At 39.9% G+C, this 15053-nt stretch overlaps 1 protein-coding gene across 2 annotated transcripts; it reads right to left on the bottom strand.

Moving 5' to 3' along the window:
* Window positions 1–970: 970 nt before the first annotated feature.
* Window positions 971–15004, bottom strand: TMEM106B (transmembrane protein 106B). 2 transcript variants are annotated; one of them, XM_061344713.1, is made up of 8 exons: window positions 14970–15004; window positions 11753–11974; window positions 8100–8163; window positions 6714–6873; window positions 5724–5864; window positions 5578–5627; window positions 3323–3376; window positions 971–2748 (listed from the first exon to the last, which is right to left on the bottom strand). In XM_061344713.1, the coding sequence occupies exons 2-8, from the start codon at window positions 11970–11972 to the stop codon at window positions 2610–2612; spliced, it is 828 nt and encodes a 275-aa protein (XP_061200697.1). In that variant the 5' UTR covers window positions 11973–11974; window positions 14970–15004; the 3' UTR covers window positions 971–2609. The 2 variants fall into 2 exon arrangements, with proteins under 2 accessions (XP_061200697.1, XP_061200698.1); XM_061344714.1 differs by lacking the exon at window positions 14970–15004 and adding an exon at window positions 14470–14515.
* Window positions 15005–15053: the final 49 nt, after the last annotated feature.

Genomic DNA, 15053 nt, shown 5'->3' with positions numbered 1-15053 from the left:
AGTTGTATCTTCCCCTTCCACCATATACATGGGAAGAGTAACTCATGATTATTTTCAATTAGCCAATACCAATGATTTAATGCAACATGGGAGCCACAGATTTATGTATTTTGTTCAGCATGTCTGCCAGACTTTCAAAGACCAGTTTGAATCTGAACACTGCATAAATAGTGTAACCTCCCCCCACCATGCTTGTTCTAGCAGCATTCATTACTGTCACCAAATAACTTTATCATTGTGCCATTCCAGTTATTTTGGATTACCTCTTATCCTTTGAAGAAAAAGTTGTTGAAAATGAAAGTATCTGCCTAAACCTGTTTTCTTATTTTCTTATTAAAAAAACCCAACCGACCAACCAAAAACAACCCCCCCAACCCCCCCCCCCCCCAAACCACCTGCAAACAAAACCAAACTCTAGGTGTAAATACTTAGCCCAAGAGACAAAAAATAACCCCCCAAACTGTATCACTTACTGGCTATCTTCAGATCTGACATGATCTAAATCAGAATGCTTTCCCTAATCTTCATTATAAGCATATCTTTTAACAGCAGATAACAAGAGTACCTCTCTGCTTCTAGCCAGTTCCCCACTATCCTGGTCTTTAGTTATCACCTGCATCTTTTCAGATGAGCAGACATGGTTCTGCATGAATTTTTATCAGCCACAAGACTGAACCTCATCTATACTCTAGGAAGATTAGAGTCAGTAGTGAACTACTTTCCTTTATGATTATAAGCTATAATAAGGAATGTTTCCTTTTAAGTACGCAGATTCAACAATAGCTTTCAGAACATAACTACAGTAAGTAATCAGAATTGACATTCCAGTTCCACTTCTCCAACACCAAAAGCTGGCATCTTTATGTTATTAATAATTATATGAAACTGACAGGTTGGGTTCCAAAACCTTTAATAGACATTCGGAATAAGACCTCAAAGCATTCAAACAGAGGAGGTTTTTTTTTTTCTGTATGGTTAGCTAATTTCTTTTAAATCAGTCTTACATCATCAAAATTCTTTTCCTCACCCACCCAATTAGGTCCACCAAAGAAAGGCCAATGAAGAAAAAAAAGAGTAATAAAGACACGTGCCTTCACTGAAGTACTGAAGCATAACAGATTGTTAGTTGCAAGAAGTTATTCAGCAGCCTTTTTCCATAGTGTTTACTGCTAATTCATCTTATATAGCTTATTTCCAGGAGATCGGCAGCATAAAAACCACAACATCTACTTAAAAAAAATTATACATTACAATGCAACAGTCTCAATAGTACCTCCTTACAGCTGCTTCTGATCTGATTTAGAAATAAAACAATTCTGATCTAGTTAATTAAAAAGTTTTGTACCTGACCCTTAAAAAAGTCAGTCTTAAGAAGTCAAGCAACTTTGGACCCCATATTTACAATGACCACATTTGATAATAACCCCAGAATTTCTCATTGTGCAAACTATCCTACTGAAATGATTTCATAGCTTTGTTTTAAGTCAGTCTCACGATTACATCAGCATTTGCATTTACAGAAAGAATTGCTTTACTCTCCCTTACAGAACTTCGATGTGAATTTTGAGTGCTCTGGAGATTCAGGTGGCTACTGCATTGCCTGCTGAGCTTGTGCACTAAATATGCACACGCAAACATATTAACACAAGTAGCTTAGATACATAGTATGTTAAACCAATAAAACTTAGGAAAATTTACAAGCTGCCCAAACCCGTGCTCAAAGAGTATGCCCCCTAGTTCCAACTGTACAATTTTGACTTTAAATTAACAGCTGAAACTCAGAAGTTTACTAAAAATCAAAGTAGAAAGACACTAAGTCATCACTCATTCATTTAATACAGTCTGGAATTTTTCCTTTGTTGGTAATGGCTCTGGGGGGGTTGTTTTTTTGTTTTTAAACCCAACTTTAAATCTAACAACATACATTCTCCTTATAACATCCCAGAGGTAGCAGGAGGGAATACAAATGAAATGATGCCAGATTCTGGAAGTTGCACATTCAAGTATAGTGTCATCCTAGAGAGCTTTCCTGGCTTTCACAGACTGCATGTCATCTCTAATCATGTATGGCAAAGAAAAAGTAGAGCCCCAAAATAAAGAACTATCACTACTGGGTTACTAACAGAAGTCTAACAGCCAGATACCTCAAAGTAATCTTGTTACTTAAGTAGTAATACTGCCAGTTTCAATAGTCAAATATCAAGAACTTACATATGAACTTAAAATTTATGAGTATCAATTTTTCTAAAGTGCTCATTAGTGACACATTTCACCTAAACACAGACATACACATGGTTACTCTAAGTTGATGTACCACACTGTAAGGAAAGGTCCCAATTCAATTCAAGAATCTGATATTCCCCTTCTCCCTCCCACCGCATGACAAAAGTGCTTACAGTAATAGAAAGCAAACAGAAGGGGAAAACACAACATTTAACAAGTGCATCTATGTACATTTTGCACCTTTTCCCTCCTGGCATCTAAAGTAAACAGGTCATCATGTTCGCTAAGCTTCACATGCATATATCCTCCCCTTCAGGTAGTACCAGTCCTACTCAAAGGATCTCTGCAAGGATCAGCAGTCATTCCACACTAACCAACAGGTGCTTTTACTGTGGAGGCTGAAGTACATTTAAATATTCTGACTGGCCCAGCTGGTAGGTTGTGTTTCCTCCACAGTCCACATACTGGTATCTCTCCTGGGATGTCTGCTCAGAGTGGCCAAAGTAAGAGGATGTCACTGTCACTCTTAAAAAAGAGACAAAACAGAAGAAAGTTTTTTGTAAAAGACTTGAGTTTCCTATTTTAATTAGCAACATTTTTACATTATTAGGGTTTTTAAGGAAAATGTTATGGAAAAAGTAAGTTTCAAATAAACTTAAACCCAGTACTAGCTTACCAGTTTACCACAACAGATTTTCTCCATGAAAGACATTTACTTCTCTGAGCACAGACCTCCTACCCTTTCCCCTCCTGGAAGATGGTAATGCTTCATGAAGACCTCAGCAACTTTTGAACAGTGGCCGATACACAAACTAATTTCAAAGTATCTGAGACCTTAGTACAGCCATGGCTATGGCCAAGCTGCAGAGCAGATACAGCAATACAGCAATAACAACTCTGCCTATTCAAGTGTCTTCACACCACCAGAACCTGTCCAAAGACACAGCTCAGTTTCAAGAACTATGAACCTACTACAACAGAAAGCAAGATGATTTCATTTTCTAAGATGCACAAGGTGCCAGGATTATGTATTTGAGTAATACTTCAATTAGAATTACATGGTTTTTAAAATTGTTTCCAACAAAATTCCCATACTTACTGCATCATCACTACTATGTTATGCACTTTGATATATGCTAAAGTACAGAAGTCACTGCAAAAAAGAAAAACAATTGTTAGATTTGCATCAAACTTTTACAGGCAATTATCTGAAAAGTAAGAACCGTGTCTTCAACTGGAAATTCTGCTACCTATGTATATAGAGACTACAGAGTTGCTAGCAATGACAACAAAAACACTTGTTGAAAAACACTGCCACTGAATGTATGTTCACCTAGGTTTACTTTTATAAACATAGTGTTGCTTTCACATGATCTGTTTTCCCATGTGCTTGCTTACATGTAATGCTTGCCAACACAAGTGTCCTGTGAAGCACAGTTCACTCCATCTTTCAGAATCTAAGTGAAGTTAACCTGAACATGCTTTAATCCAAAATATGGACAACTTGTGACATATCAGAAAGCCAGCTCATATCCAACAGCACATACCAGCTGATAAGCAGAGGTACAGCACCAACACATTTTTTTTCCAAGCAGGCTGATTCCCCGATACTCTGAATTTTAAAAAACAGAACAAAACAAAACCCCACAACCTAAACCCACAAACCAAAATGAAAAATCCCAACCCCAAAACACACCACAGCACCAACCAGAAAACAGTAGCTAGGAACTACACTGAAGTTGAACTCTACATTGAGCCAGCTCACCAAAATAAATGTGTGGAAATGCCTTGTATGGTGCTGATTTCATCATACAGGCCTTTTGAATCCAGATGATTGTATGCAGATACTTCAGGACTCCAAGATCTCCTGTATTCAACCTAAGCTGATGTTATGGGACATGTACGCTCCAGGAACAAAAACAACTCACTAGTTAATGCCTAACTAATACTTAAATCGACTAGCTGGGGAAACATTGAAGTGCGATACTGTACAACCTCTGATGCTATAACCCACAATACTAATACTGCCTATGTCAGAAAGATTATACCACCGCAATCACTGGAAAGGTTAATGTTTTTGTGTGGAGAAAAAACCCAAACATAGTGAAAAATACAAAACCCCAATAAGACCACGTGAAGCTGCATCAGTTGAGTGTTCAAACTAAGGAAGCTTACTTGCTGTCTCCAGGGCAGACTGCTGGCACTGACACATGACAATTTCACTGCTTCTATTCCAAGAATTCACCATCCACCTCTGAGCTGAACCAGCAAGCACATCATTGTTCCACACTATTATCAAGGCTGCAGCTATAACAGAAGAGCCTGAAATCCATTCAATGCAGGCCATAGGCAGAACAGCTCTTGCCTGTTCGCACCTCTCTACATATCCAAGTCACTCAGGTTTTCCTAAGGTTAGTCACCTTTCAGGTAAAAGTTGCAGCTAGTGTTGGGAACAGACTCTCAACAGTATTACTCACATTAAGGCCACAGTATTGACCATGATAAATTTAAATGCATTGCTGCATCACAAGCATGACTAAGTAAGTATTAGCATTAGTTCTACAAAGGCCACATTTATCTACTCTCCATGCATCCAAAGGATGAGCAAATTTGAAAGATTCAGTGTTTACACAAAGTTAACTTACATGTTTTTAAGAGTGACAAAAGTACACTTCCTGCTTATTTAAAGTTACTGCCCAGTTTGCTATTTCATACCTATTTCAATTCATTCTACTTCAAAAGCTGTAAGGTGTTCTCCCACCCCAAAAGGGCTGGGATCCACTGGAACTGCACACAGACCTGAAGTCTCAATATTTAACTCGTTCTGTTTAGTCTGCATTTCAGTGTGAGAGAACTCACATTTGGTTTTGTTGGTCAAATAAACTTCAGAAGCTCTGAATAACATCAGGTAAAAGACAAGCTATAAACACTGCTTATCACTGCATACACATGGTCTGACGAAAAGAAATACAAACTTGCCTCTAATTTGCATAGAATTAAATACAAATTCCCTCTGCCATCAGAGAAATTAGTGTGAAAGTTACTAGAAAACTTGTTAGAGGAACACACCTGCATTTTTGCCCTCCAAAACAGCATGTCCTAGTTTTTGCCAAGGCCTAACACACTGGGATAAGAGATACCATTCAGAGTGCTGAGAGCCAGGTACTGCAAGGCACTATGTGCAACTATTGAAATAACCATGTTTTAACTACTTTTCAACTACTATTAAACTCACACAAAGAAAATGACACATCTCTATGAATATATTTCTGCTGACTTTGAAAAAAAATTTGGTTTAACACCATTGTAATTTTTAATCAGACCCATGTGATATTTAGAGGTGAGTACACTTACAACATATAGCTCATTTCATCTTGTATAACTGTGGGTACCATATAGTCAATCTAAAAAAAAAGAACAAAAAAAGCAACAAAAAACAATGAGTGTATTTATATATGAAGATTAATGTGTATTCAACTTTGAAAGCCTATCCTGTTTACCTGTTTCATATCCAGAGGACCAATGTTGGTGATGTTGTTTAGTCGTGCTTTGCCAATAACTGTTTTAGAAAACTGAACTTGAGCTGTGATATTTGCCACTTCAACAGAATAATAGTTGTTATTCGTTATATTTAGTGTGCTCTGAAAAACAAACCAACCAAATATAAAAAATTAGCAGCTATCCATTCTGTGTCTCTTGATGTGCACACATTTTGAAGTTTGTGCTTGAGACAGTAAGACCTGAAATTGTGCAAGTATATTCCTGCCTTCTAGGATTGGGGGTTGGAGGCGGAGTGGAACACGATGACACACACAGGACACAGGACATAATCACTTAACCTCTTTCTGGGTTTTTTTTGTGAATATCTTGAGCTGCACAAACTTCTGTACAACATCCCTGGTGACTACCCTCCACTGCAAAGAACGCATTTCTTCCTGTCCTCAACTAGTGTTTCTGGGAAACTTAGCTATCATAGGACCATCTTCTCCCACGGCTGCCTTGCTTTATTTAAAATGAGGAACTCTACCAAATGTCCTTAGGTTTTCGGTATTGACTGCATTACCAAGAAGTCAAGAAACATACAAAAAAATAACTTTAAAGTTTTAAGGTGAATAAAAAAGTAATTTTCCCTCAAAACCAGTTTTGACAGAAGCACAGTACCTGGACAGCACTTCATAACATCCCCACATACACACATTACATTTCACTCATTCAAAAAATAATTCAGAGAACTTCAAATTCACTGTTCCCATGAAAACAGAAGACCCAGTGGTAGCTTGCAACTCAGCTCTATTAGCTATAGCTGCAGGAGCCAGCCAGAGCGGGTCCAGTTACATTCTTTCAGCTGGTCATTATATCTGCTTGTATTTCTTAAGGTACTAAGTAGCCTTACCAGCTGGACCACAATTTTTATGCATGTTAAACTGTTGCAGTAGTATTTCTTGTTGCACTTACCCATTACAAACATCCAAACAGACAGCTAGGCTTACCGTGATATTGAGATATATTATACGACTACTCCGTTCATAACTGACGTAAACTGACTTCACACCAATGTATTCAACATCAATTGAGCGAGGAAACAAGAAGAATACAGCCAGCCCAGAAAGTAGTAAACATACGATTACAGAAGCAGTCACATAGAGCTTTCTGGAGGGGAAAAAAGAACACATTTCAGAGTCAAAAGCATATTAAACAATAATGTCATTTTATTTTAAGTGATAGATTGAATTAGCTATACTTACTAGTCATGCTCCCTATTTCTAACTTCCACTAGTGCTCAAGAGAGGAAAAAAAAACATTATGCTGCACTTCACATCTGTGTCTCTGAGATATTCCTTCTGCATATACATCAGGAACCAAGTTTCAAAACGTGGTTATCCCAACATTTGTAACTTGGAGGAAAACAGAAGAGGTAAATATTTACGTACTTTGAAACATAAGCACTTCCTCTTAAAATTTGTTTATAGCAGAACTGTTGCAATTCTGCAGGACTCTTATGAATAAAGCTCTTACAAATCCTATATACGATTCTTTGATATCTAAGACTGTCAGGAAACTGTCAGACTCCTGCTAAGGAACAGGAAATTCATAATTAACCTAGTGTTGAAGGCGTGTTTGTGTAATAAGAAAAATACATAAGCAAAAGGCTCCACTGCAACTCCAGTTTTCACAAAATTAGAGCACTACAAGTAACAGGTCTCAAATTTGTACGAGTAGAGCAGCAGATATATTATCCAGGACAGTATTACAAGTTACTGACAATCATTTCTGTTTACTACAGAAACACACAAATATTAAAGGTAAAAAAACCCCAAACAAATAGAAAGTGCCAGAACAAGAAGCCCTGAGCACTTCAATTAAACCTTCAAGTAGAGCCTAGTAAAAACATATTAAATATGCTATAATAGAATGATTTTTTGATTTTGCTAGCTGTTCAGAGCTTTACAAATTAATTTCCAGGTGACTTATTTGTAGTTATCAAGGAAGTTATCAATTTACTCAAGACTTTTAACACTGAAGATGTATCTGCTCAGATAATTAAGATGCTACAAAGACTGATGAATACTTAACTACTGTAGACATTCAGATAAGTATCTACATGAAGAGATCATACAGCATACTTAGCTTTGTAAGACACGCTCATGGGAGTAAGCACACCAGTAGTATGCATAACTGTTAATAAATAACTCTCCAAGGTTTAGAAGTTAAGTTTGATAGTACTCATGAGCAGGGTTCTTTCACTACTGCAGGCAAATAAACATGCCAATGATTTTTGCTTGATTCTTCTTATCACTCTTTTTTTTTTAATTTGCTGAATTTTAACTAGAAGAATTAACTGCAGATTCATGTATCACAACCAACTATTGACTTACGTTCTCCTTGGCCTCAGTCTCTGATCACTGTATGGAATTAATGCTACCAGCTGATTTTCCTGTCCTGGAAACAAAAACATTCTTTCAGAATTTAAACAGGCAAAGAATAAATGTTGTTGCAACTACTTCAGAGTGCCCATTAGGACTTAATGGCACCAAAGAATAAACACTAAAGATAAATATTTACATTCCAAACAATGACCCAAGTAGAATACTACTGTATTATGTCACTTTCCAAAATAGAGCATGGCTTACACAAGATGGAAGAAAAAAACCCACCAAGCCCACAAAGACCAAAACTGCAACAAATTCTGCCCTTGTGCTGCATACATGCACAGGAGGCAGCAGGTCTCTGGCACCATTTCCTCAAGAGGAACAGCTTCCAGCTCTCTGTGCCATACCATATAAAGTCATAGGACAAAACACTCACAAGCTCAGGCAGTAGGAACAGATCCAGAAGGCACTCTGCATGTACTTTTCTGAAAAGCAGAGGTCAAGTTTGTTTAAAAGAAAAAAGTATCAATTTGGGTGGCTTTGGTAACACAAGCAATACATACACCGCATTCTAGAAATCACTGGTATACACAGCCATTTTCCATGGGACTGATGCAGCACCCTGGAAGTCAAAAAAGGATCTAAAAGTATCTATTGGAATTTCTCCAAGCAACTAGGTACTTCATAAGACAGCATGGGGGGGGTGCTATCTCAACAGCAGAAATTAAGAACAGCAGCACAGATGAGTTGTTGAAAATACATGGACTACATCTGCCTGTACAGCTTTTTCTATTTGCTGTACAAGAACATGGAACTGAGATTCATCCATTGAAGAAGAAAGGCCTCAACTCAAAGGTGCGGGGACTGATCCTGTTCAACATTCTTGTCAGCAACACGACAGTGGGATTGAGTGCATCAGCAAGTTTGCCGATGACACCAAGCTGTGTGGTTCGGTTGATACACTGGAGGGAAGAAATGCCATCCAGAGGGAGCTTGACACCCTTGTGAGGTGGGCTGATGCCAACCTCATGAAGTTTAACCATGCCAAGTGCAAGGTCCTACACCTGGGTCGGAGCAATCCCAGGCACAGCTACAGGTTGGGCAGAGAAGAGATTCAGAGCAGCCCTGCGGAGAAGGACTTGGGGGTGTTGTTTGACAAGAAACTGAACATGAGCCGGCTTCAGTGTGTGCTCGCAGCCCAGAAAGCCAACCGTATCCTGGGCTGCATCAAAAGGAGCGTGACCAGCAGGTCAAAGGAGGTGATCCTGACCCTTTACTCTGCTCTTGTGAGACTTCACCTGGAGCACTGTGTGCAGTTCTGGTGTCCTCAACATAAGAAGGAAATGGAGATGTTGGAGCAAGTTCAGAGGATGACCAGGAGGATGATGAGAGGTGCTCCAGACCCTTTACACAAAGACAGGCTGAGAAAGTTGGGACTGTTCAGCCTGGAGAAGAGAAGGCTGCATGGAGACCTCATAGCAGCCTTCTAACATCTGAAAGGGGCCTACAAGGGCCCAGGGAGGGACTCTTCATCAGGGCCTCCAGCAATAGCACAAGAGGTAACGGGTTTAAACTTAAACAGGGTGGTCCAGCACTAGAACAGGTTGCCCAAAGAACGAGTAAATGCTCCATTCCTGGCAGGGTTCAAGGCCAGGTTAGACAGCACCGTGGGCAACATGGTCTAGTGGGAAGTGACCCTGCCCATGGCAAGGGGTTGGAACTAGATGTCCTTTCCAACCCAAACCATTCTGTGATTCTAAAACCAAGTCTATTTGCATTTTTTAAGCCAAATGCAGCATTTGACCAGCATTATCACTTAGCTAATCAACCATTTACAAGTGATTCCATACTGAATCACTAAGCTGAGCAAAGCATGCTAAGCCAGTAGTAGTATGTAATATCAACCTTCTAAAAAGCCACTACCAATTTCAAACAGATTTTCATCTCAGCTTCAACAAAGCATCTTCAAGCTTTGAACAAGACTGCACACTCCCACTCACATAGTTTGTCATAGTGAAAACCTAAAGCTGTCCAAGTAACAAAACAGGGTAGCCTCATATCAGGTGTTACAGTCTGCCTTACTAGTCATGCAGCAAACTAAGTTTTCCCCTCTCAAAAAAACCCAAAATTTTTTTCCTAAAATATGAGGAATAATTAAAAAGACAGCCCTGTCTGTTCTAATAATTCATTTAAAGTTCTAACTTTAACCACATTTTTTCATTAGAATGTACAGGCAACACACATTTTTAATAGTTACTGAAAAATATTTGATATATTATCTCACATTTGTTTAAGTATTACATTCAAGAATCCTACAGTCAAAGAAATAAGCTTCTGAGCACAGGAATCCTGCTATCACTGCATTTTAGTTAGCACTATTTTGAGTATGACTTGCTATTGATACTAAGTATTTTAAATTAGCAAGCTAACAGAACAAACTTCCTTCTCTATAGTCTTTCAGTTATAATCTTTAGTTGCTAGTTTTTCCACATTTCAAATTTGCCAAATTCAGAGGTACTCAAAGAATGAATGCATCACAGTATGAAGTTTAACAGCTAAAGTACAAGCCTCTTACGGCACTTACAACTGTTTAAATATCCTGTGCTTCCTGACACTTATTCACACGTACGACAGAAGTATTTGTGAACTATATCAGAATCCAATCTGACTGAAGCACATGTACAAGGACAACATGGCACAGTCAATTTTCCCAAGCTACTGGTCAAAAATCAGTTCCGAAAGCTTTTACACTGAATAATCTATTTTAGGTAAGAGTTCTGCCAAAAGCAAAGCAGCTCCAAGCATGAAACCCTCTCACCAGTTCTTCCTTGCCAGCAAAGGAAAGATCTTACAGCTGAAGCAGGCTGGCACATGTAGAGTGCCTTACCACACTACATTTGACACTCTCCTTTTGCACAGTTCAGCTATCCTGCTTTCAATGGTCTCTTCCTAAATAGCTGTTCTGTTGGCTTAGTGTATAGGAGAGAAGCACAAATAAAGCAGAATATATTTTATTAACAGGAAAAGCAAAGGATGAGGGCAGCTAGGAAACAAAACAGGCATGAAGACTAATGCTGTGCAGCCTACTATCTCCCAGGGCCACCAGAGATACTTTGTATTTTCAGCACCCAGCTGGGGTCCTTCGCCTAGCGGCGACAGACAGGACCAAGAGAGAGTAAAGGAAATTGATGGGCCCTGGCCGCAGTGAGGGCAAGAAAATTCACTATAAATGAGGGAAATGGTGTTGTAGCACAGGCCTTCTTTTAACTCTCTGCATTTGCAGCTATTTTTGCAGAATTATAAATTGATTCAAATAGCTTAAAATAGGCAGTTAAAAAAAGATGCAATAAAATGTCACAAAAATCAAGGTTTGGAAATTCAACTTGCAAGAGCTAGGGTTACATGCAAATTAAAAGCTGAGAAGCAAAGAACACACCAGCATTGTAGAAAGGAAAACCCAACAAGTAACAGCCAAAGCTGATTCAATTTATTTTGTCCATTTAGTGTAATCATACCAAAATGCTTAAGAGCTACAAAGTAAAAACGATGAAAAATGTCATTTTAAGTAGGAGAGTAATTTGTTGTGGATTGTTACAGTTTCAACATCACATGGTTATGAAGTAATGTACAGGTTACAAAAAGAAATAAAGAAAACTCACCTCGTGGAATTCTTCCTGTTCCCTGGCAAGTTGGGCAGGTAACACTGTCTCTTCCTGTAAATTCCACATAGGGAAACTGTGACACATCTCCACATCTGCTGTCTTCGTTGTGTGATTCTGAGTTAAGTAATCCATTCCTCATATTATCAGACACTGTGGCTCCATTGCAGCTATCTTCCTTGCATGTGTGCATAGGCAAGTGAGAAAGTGATTTTCCCATGTCTAAAATAAAAGCCAGAAGAAAGCTTTCAGGAAGAACAAACTTGGCTTGCACTTACTCCTCTGCATCAGGTAACTATTAGTCAATGACCATCACTCTGACAAGACTCCTGCTGCCCTCTGTTCAGATTCCTCAAGACCTGCAAATCGCTAAGGCCCTGTCAAGCTGGAGTCAACCCCAAGTTGCAAGAACCTTAACTAATTGGGAGCTTTGCTCAGATACTTCAATATGTACAGGTTGGAGAGAGGTCAACAAGAGGCATTTAAGTTAGAACAGCACAATGGCTGGCAAAGGTTGCAACAGTCTAGCTGTGCTTTTCAAAGGATTGTTATTGTACAGACTTTCACAATACACAATCTTTGTATAAAAAAAAAAAAAGAAAAAAAGAAAAGATTTCAAGACATCGCTCTAGAAAGCAAGTTTGAAATTTTCAGTGGATTCTACACACACTACAGACCCAAGTCAAATGAGCTTTTCAAGCTGGACTTGTCTTCAGAACATGGGATCAGCTACTAGTTTCTAAGCTAGAAATACAGACCTTCAGGTGTTTGAACTGATGACTCCCTTTAACTTAAACGAGGACTGATGCACAGGACAGTCAAGGGAAAAATAGGAATTATTTTAACATAGCTGCTGGCAATGTGCTGCAGTTCTAAAGACTTGTTAAAAAAAAACAACCCTAACAAAATGGTATTAACCACAAAAACATTTCTGCTACCTACGTAAATTTTCAAGTATTCTCCTTACTGTAGTTTTTCAGCCATGACACTGAAGCTACCTTAAAACACAGAACACGTGAAACTAAAGGCTGTAATCAAGTGATGCAAGTAGAAACCCTTCTAACTTTTCTAAATTGCAACAGATGGAAAATAAATCCAAAGTTGAAAAAATAAATCTGTACAGCAGCAATCAGTTCTCCTGTTTATCCCCAGAACCCATTTTAACTTAACACCCAGCCACTAAATTCACCCATGTCTTGAGGAATGATTTAAAAATGCAAAACTTTTTCTTTTTTTTTTTTTTTTCATTGTAACAGGCATTTTTAAAAGCAGCTGCTAGCAATTACCATGCTGGTTCACCAAGAAAGGAAGCCCTAAGAGGAAGATCAAAAGAGCAAAACAAGTCAGAATATTTTAAACCAATCACTCAAGGCAGAACAGAAAGATCTCAAGTATGGTGAAGGTAACACAAGCACGACAATAATTCATTATATTGCACAAGGCTAGGTGAATCTAAGACAGGAAAAGTAAGGAAAAAATGCCAACAAGTCACAGTTACTGTTTCAGCAAACATGCAGCATTATTTTCTTAAAGTAAGTTATGAAACCCTTACAAGAAGAAAAACTATTTGTCCTTATGCCTCTACAGCATATTTTAAACATCTTAAGTTCAGAAGCCATTCAATAATGGAAACGGTTGAACTGAAAACTATAGTTACTGAGCTATTGTAAAACATTTTCTGAAAAGCTGTTGACAGCATTGACAATTATTCCACATGGGGTTTTTTGCTTACTGTTCTCCCTGTAGCTGACCTACAGCTTTTAAGCTACGAAACTTTGAGTCTTGCAGCTTAGGCAATAGCTGTCACTGTTACAGCTCCAAAAGCTTAGGGATCAATCCCCACTCCTGTTGAGCTACAACTGTATTCACCTTACCTGCTCTACTGATATGCTCAGGCTATGCCTACATTAACAACTAAATACAGAACAAGCAGCAACTCTGCAGAAATAAGTTCTTTACTGTGAGGGCTGCTCAAAGAAGTAGTAAATGCTCCAGCCCTTACAGTGTTCGAGGCCAGGCTGGCCATGGCCTTGGGCAACATGGTCTAGTGGGAGGTGTCCCCTGCCCATGGCAAGGGGGTTGGAACTTGCTTATCTTAAGGTCCTGACCTTAGGTCCGACTGTAACCATTCTATGATTCTATGAATACTGAGGTTTCAATATCCACACTATACATGTGTATTTCATACTACCTCTTGTCTACACTGACAACACCCACTCACAATTGAAGTGCACCTTCTAGTTTTAGGCTCTTCCAAAAGGGTAAGAGCTTACACTCTCCCAGATTACACCGGGATGTCAAAGAAAATGCAGTAAGCAAGGATGACTAGGAGCTCATCTCAAGAGTACAGCCTTTACTTGAATTAAAATACTAATACGAGTATAGCCTCCAATACCAGCTGTACCCGATCTTCCGTAATTAGAATAAGGCTGTTCTACTGACAGAAACTTCGGAGAAACATCTCAGTTCGCAAACAGAACTGTTTAGCCACCTTCAAGTCAAATGTATTCCTCCAACATGCTTCCCCTCCCACTCAAGCACTAAACCTTATTACAGTTTACCAAATCTCAAGAACGCTTTGCACTTTTATCCAGCACTTACGTACTGAACAGTAGTAGCTCTACTATATCTGCTTTGTACCTGACAACTTCTATGCTGTCACCAGAGTCGCAAACTGCAACCATCTTCTCCCCACCAGCTGCGTCTCAACCACGAACCTCACTAGCTCCTCCAATACAGAGGACGCAGCATGGTAAGGCAACGACTTAGCAGCCACAAGCTTGCTCGGGGAAGGGGGGGGGGGAGCATTCAAGACCCGCTCAGGCACCAGCCCCCGGGGCACGGCCTGCTCGGTAAGGCTGGCGCTGCCAAGAATACAGGAGTCAGCAATCCCCGGAGATGTACAGGCTCCCTCGCATGTCCAGCCAAAGCGATGGCCGCTTTCGCAAATATGGCAAAGTTTCCACCGGCGGGGGCGGAACAAGGCCCGGAAAGCTCGGCCCCGCACGGGCCATGCTCCGGCAGGTGGGTGGCGGTCTCGGGGCGGAGAGACGAGGACAGCCTCCCGCAAACACCACCAGGCCCCGCTGAAGCCCACAGACCTCCGCGACAGCGGCCCTCACCCGGCTCCCGGCTCCGCTAGGGCTTTACAGCCACAGGCCGCGCTCGACCCGGCTCTCGGTCCAGGCCCCCCACCCGCCGCCACAGCCTTCCCCACCTGCAGCGCAGGTGCCGGTAGCCGGCCGAGCACCGGGAAACAAGACCAGAAGCCTCCAGCACGACACAGCAACCCCGACGTTAA

The sequence above is a fragment of the Neopsephotus bourkii genome, unplaced genomic scaffold (assembly GCF_033783945.1).
Source record: "Neopsephotus bourkii isolate Nb327-2 ecotype Australia unplaced genomic scaffold, CSIRO-AGI_Nbou_v1 NB_233, whole genome shotgun sequence".
NCBI lineage: Eukaryota > Metazoa > Chordata > Aves > Psittaciformes > Psittacidae > Neopsephotus > Neopsephotus bourkii.
Note: the sequence above shows the minus strand (reverse complement) of the source record. Positions and strands in the feature narration are given on the sequence as shown.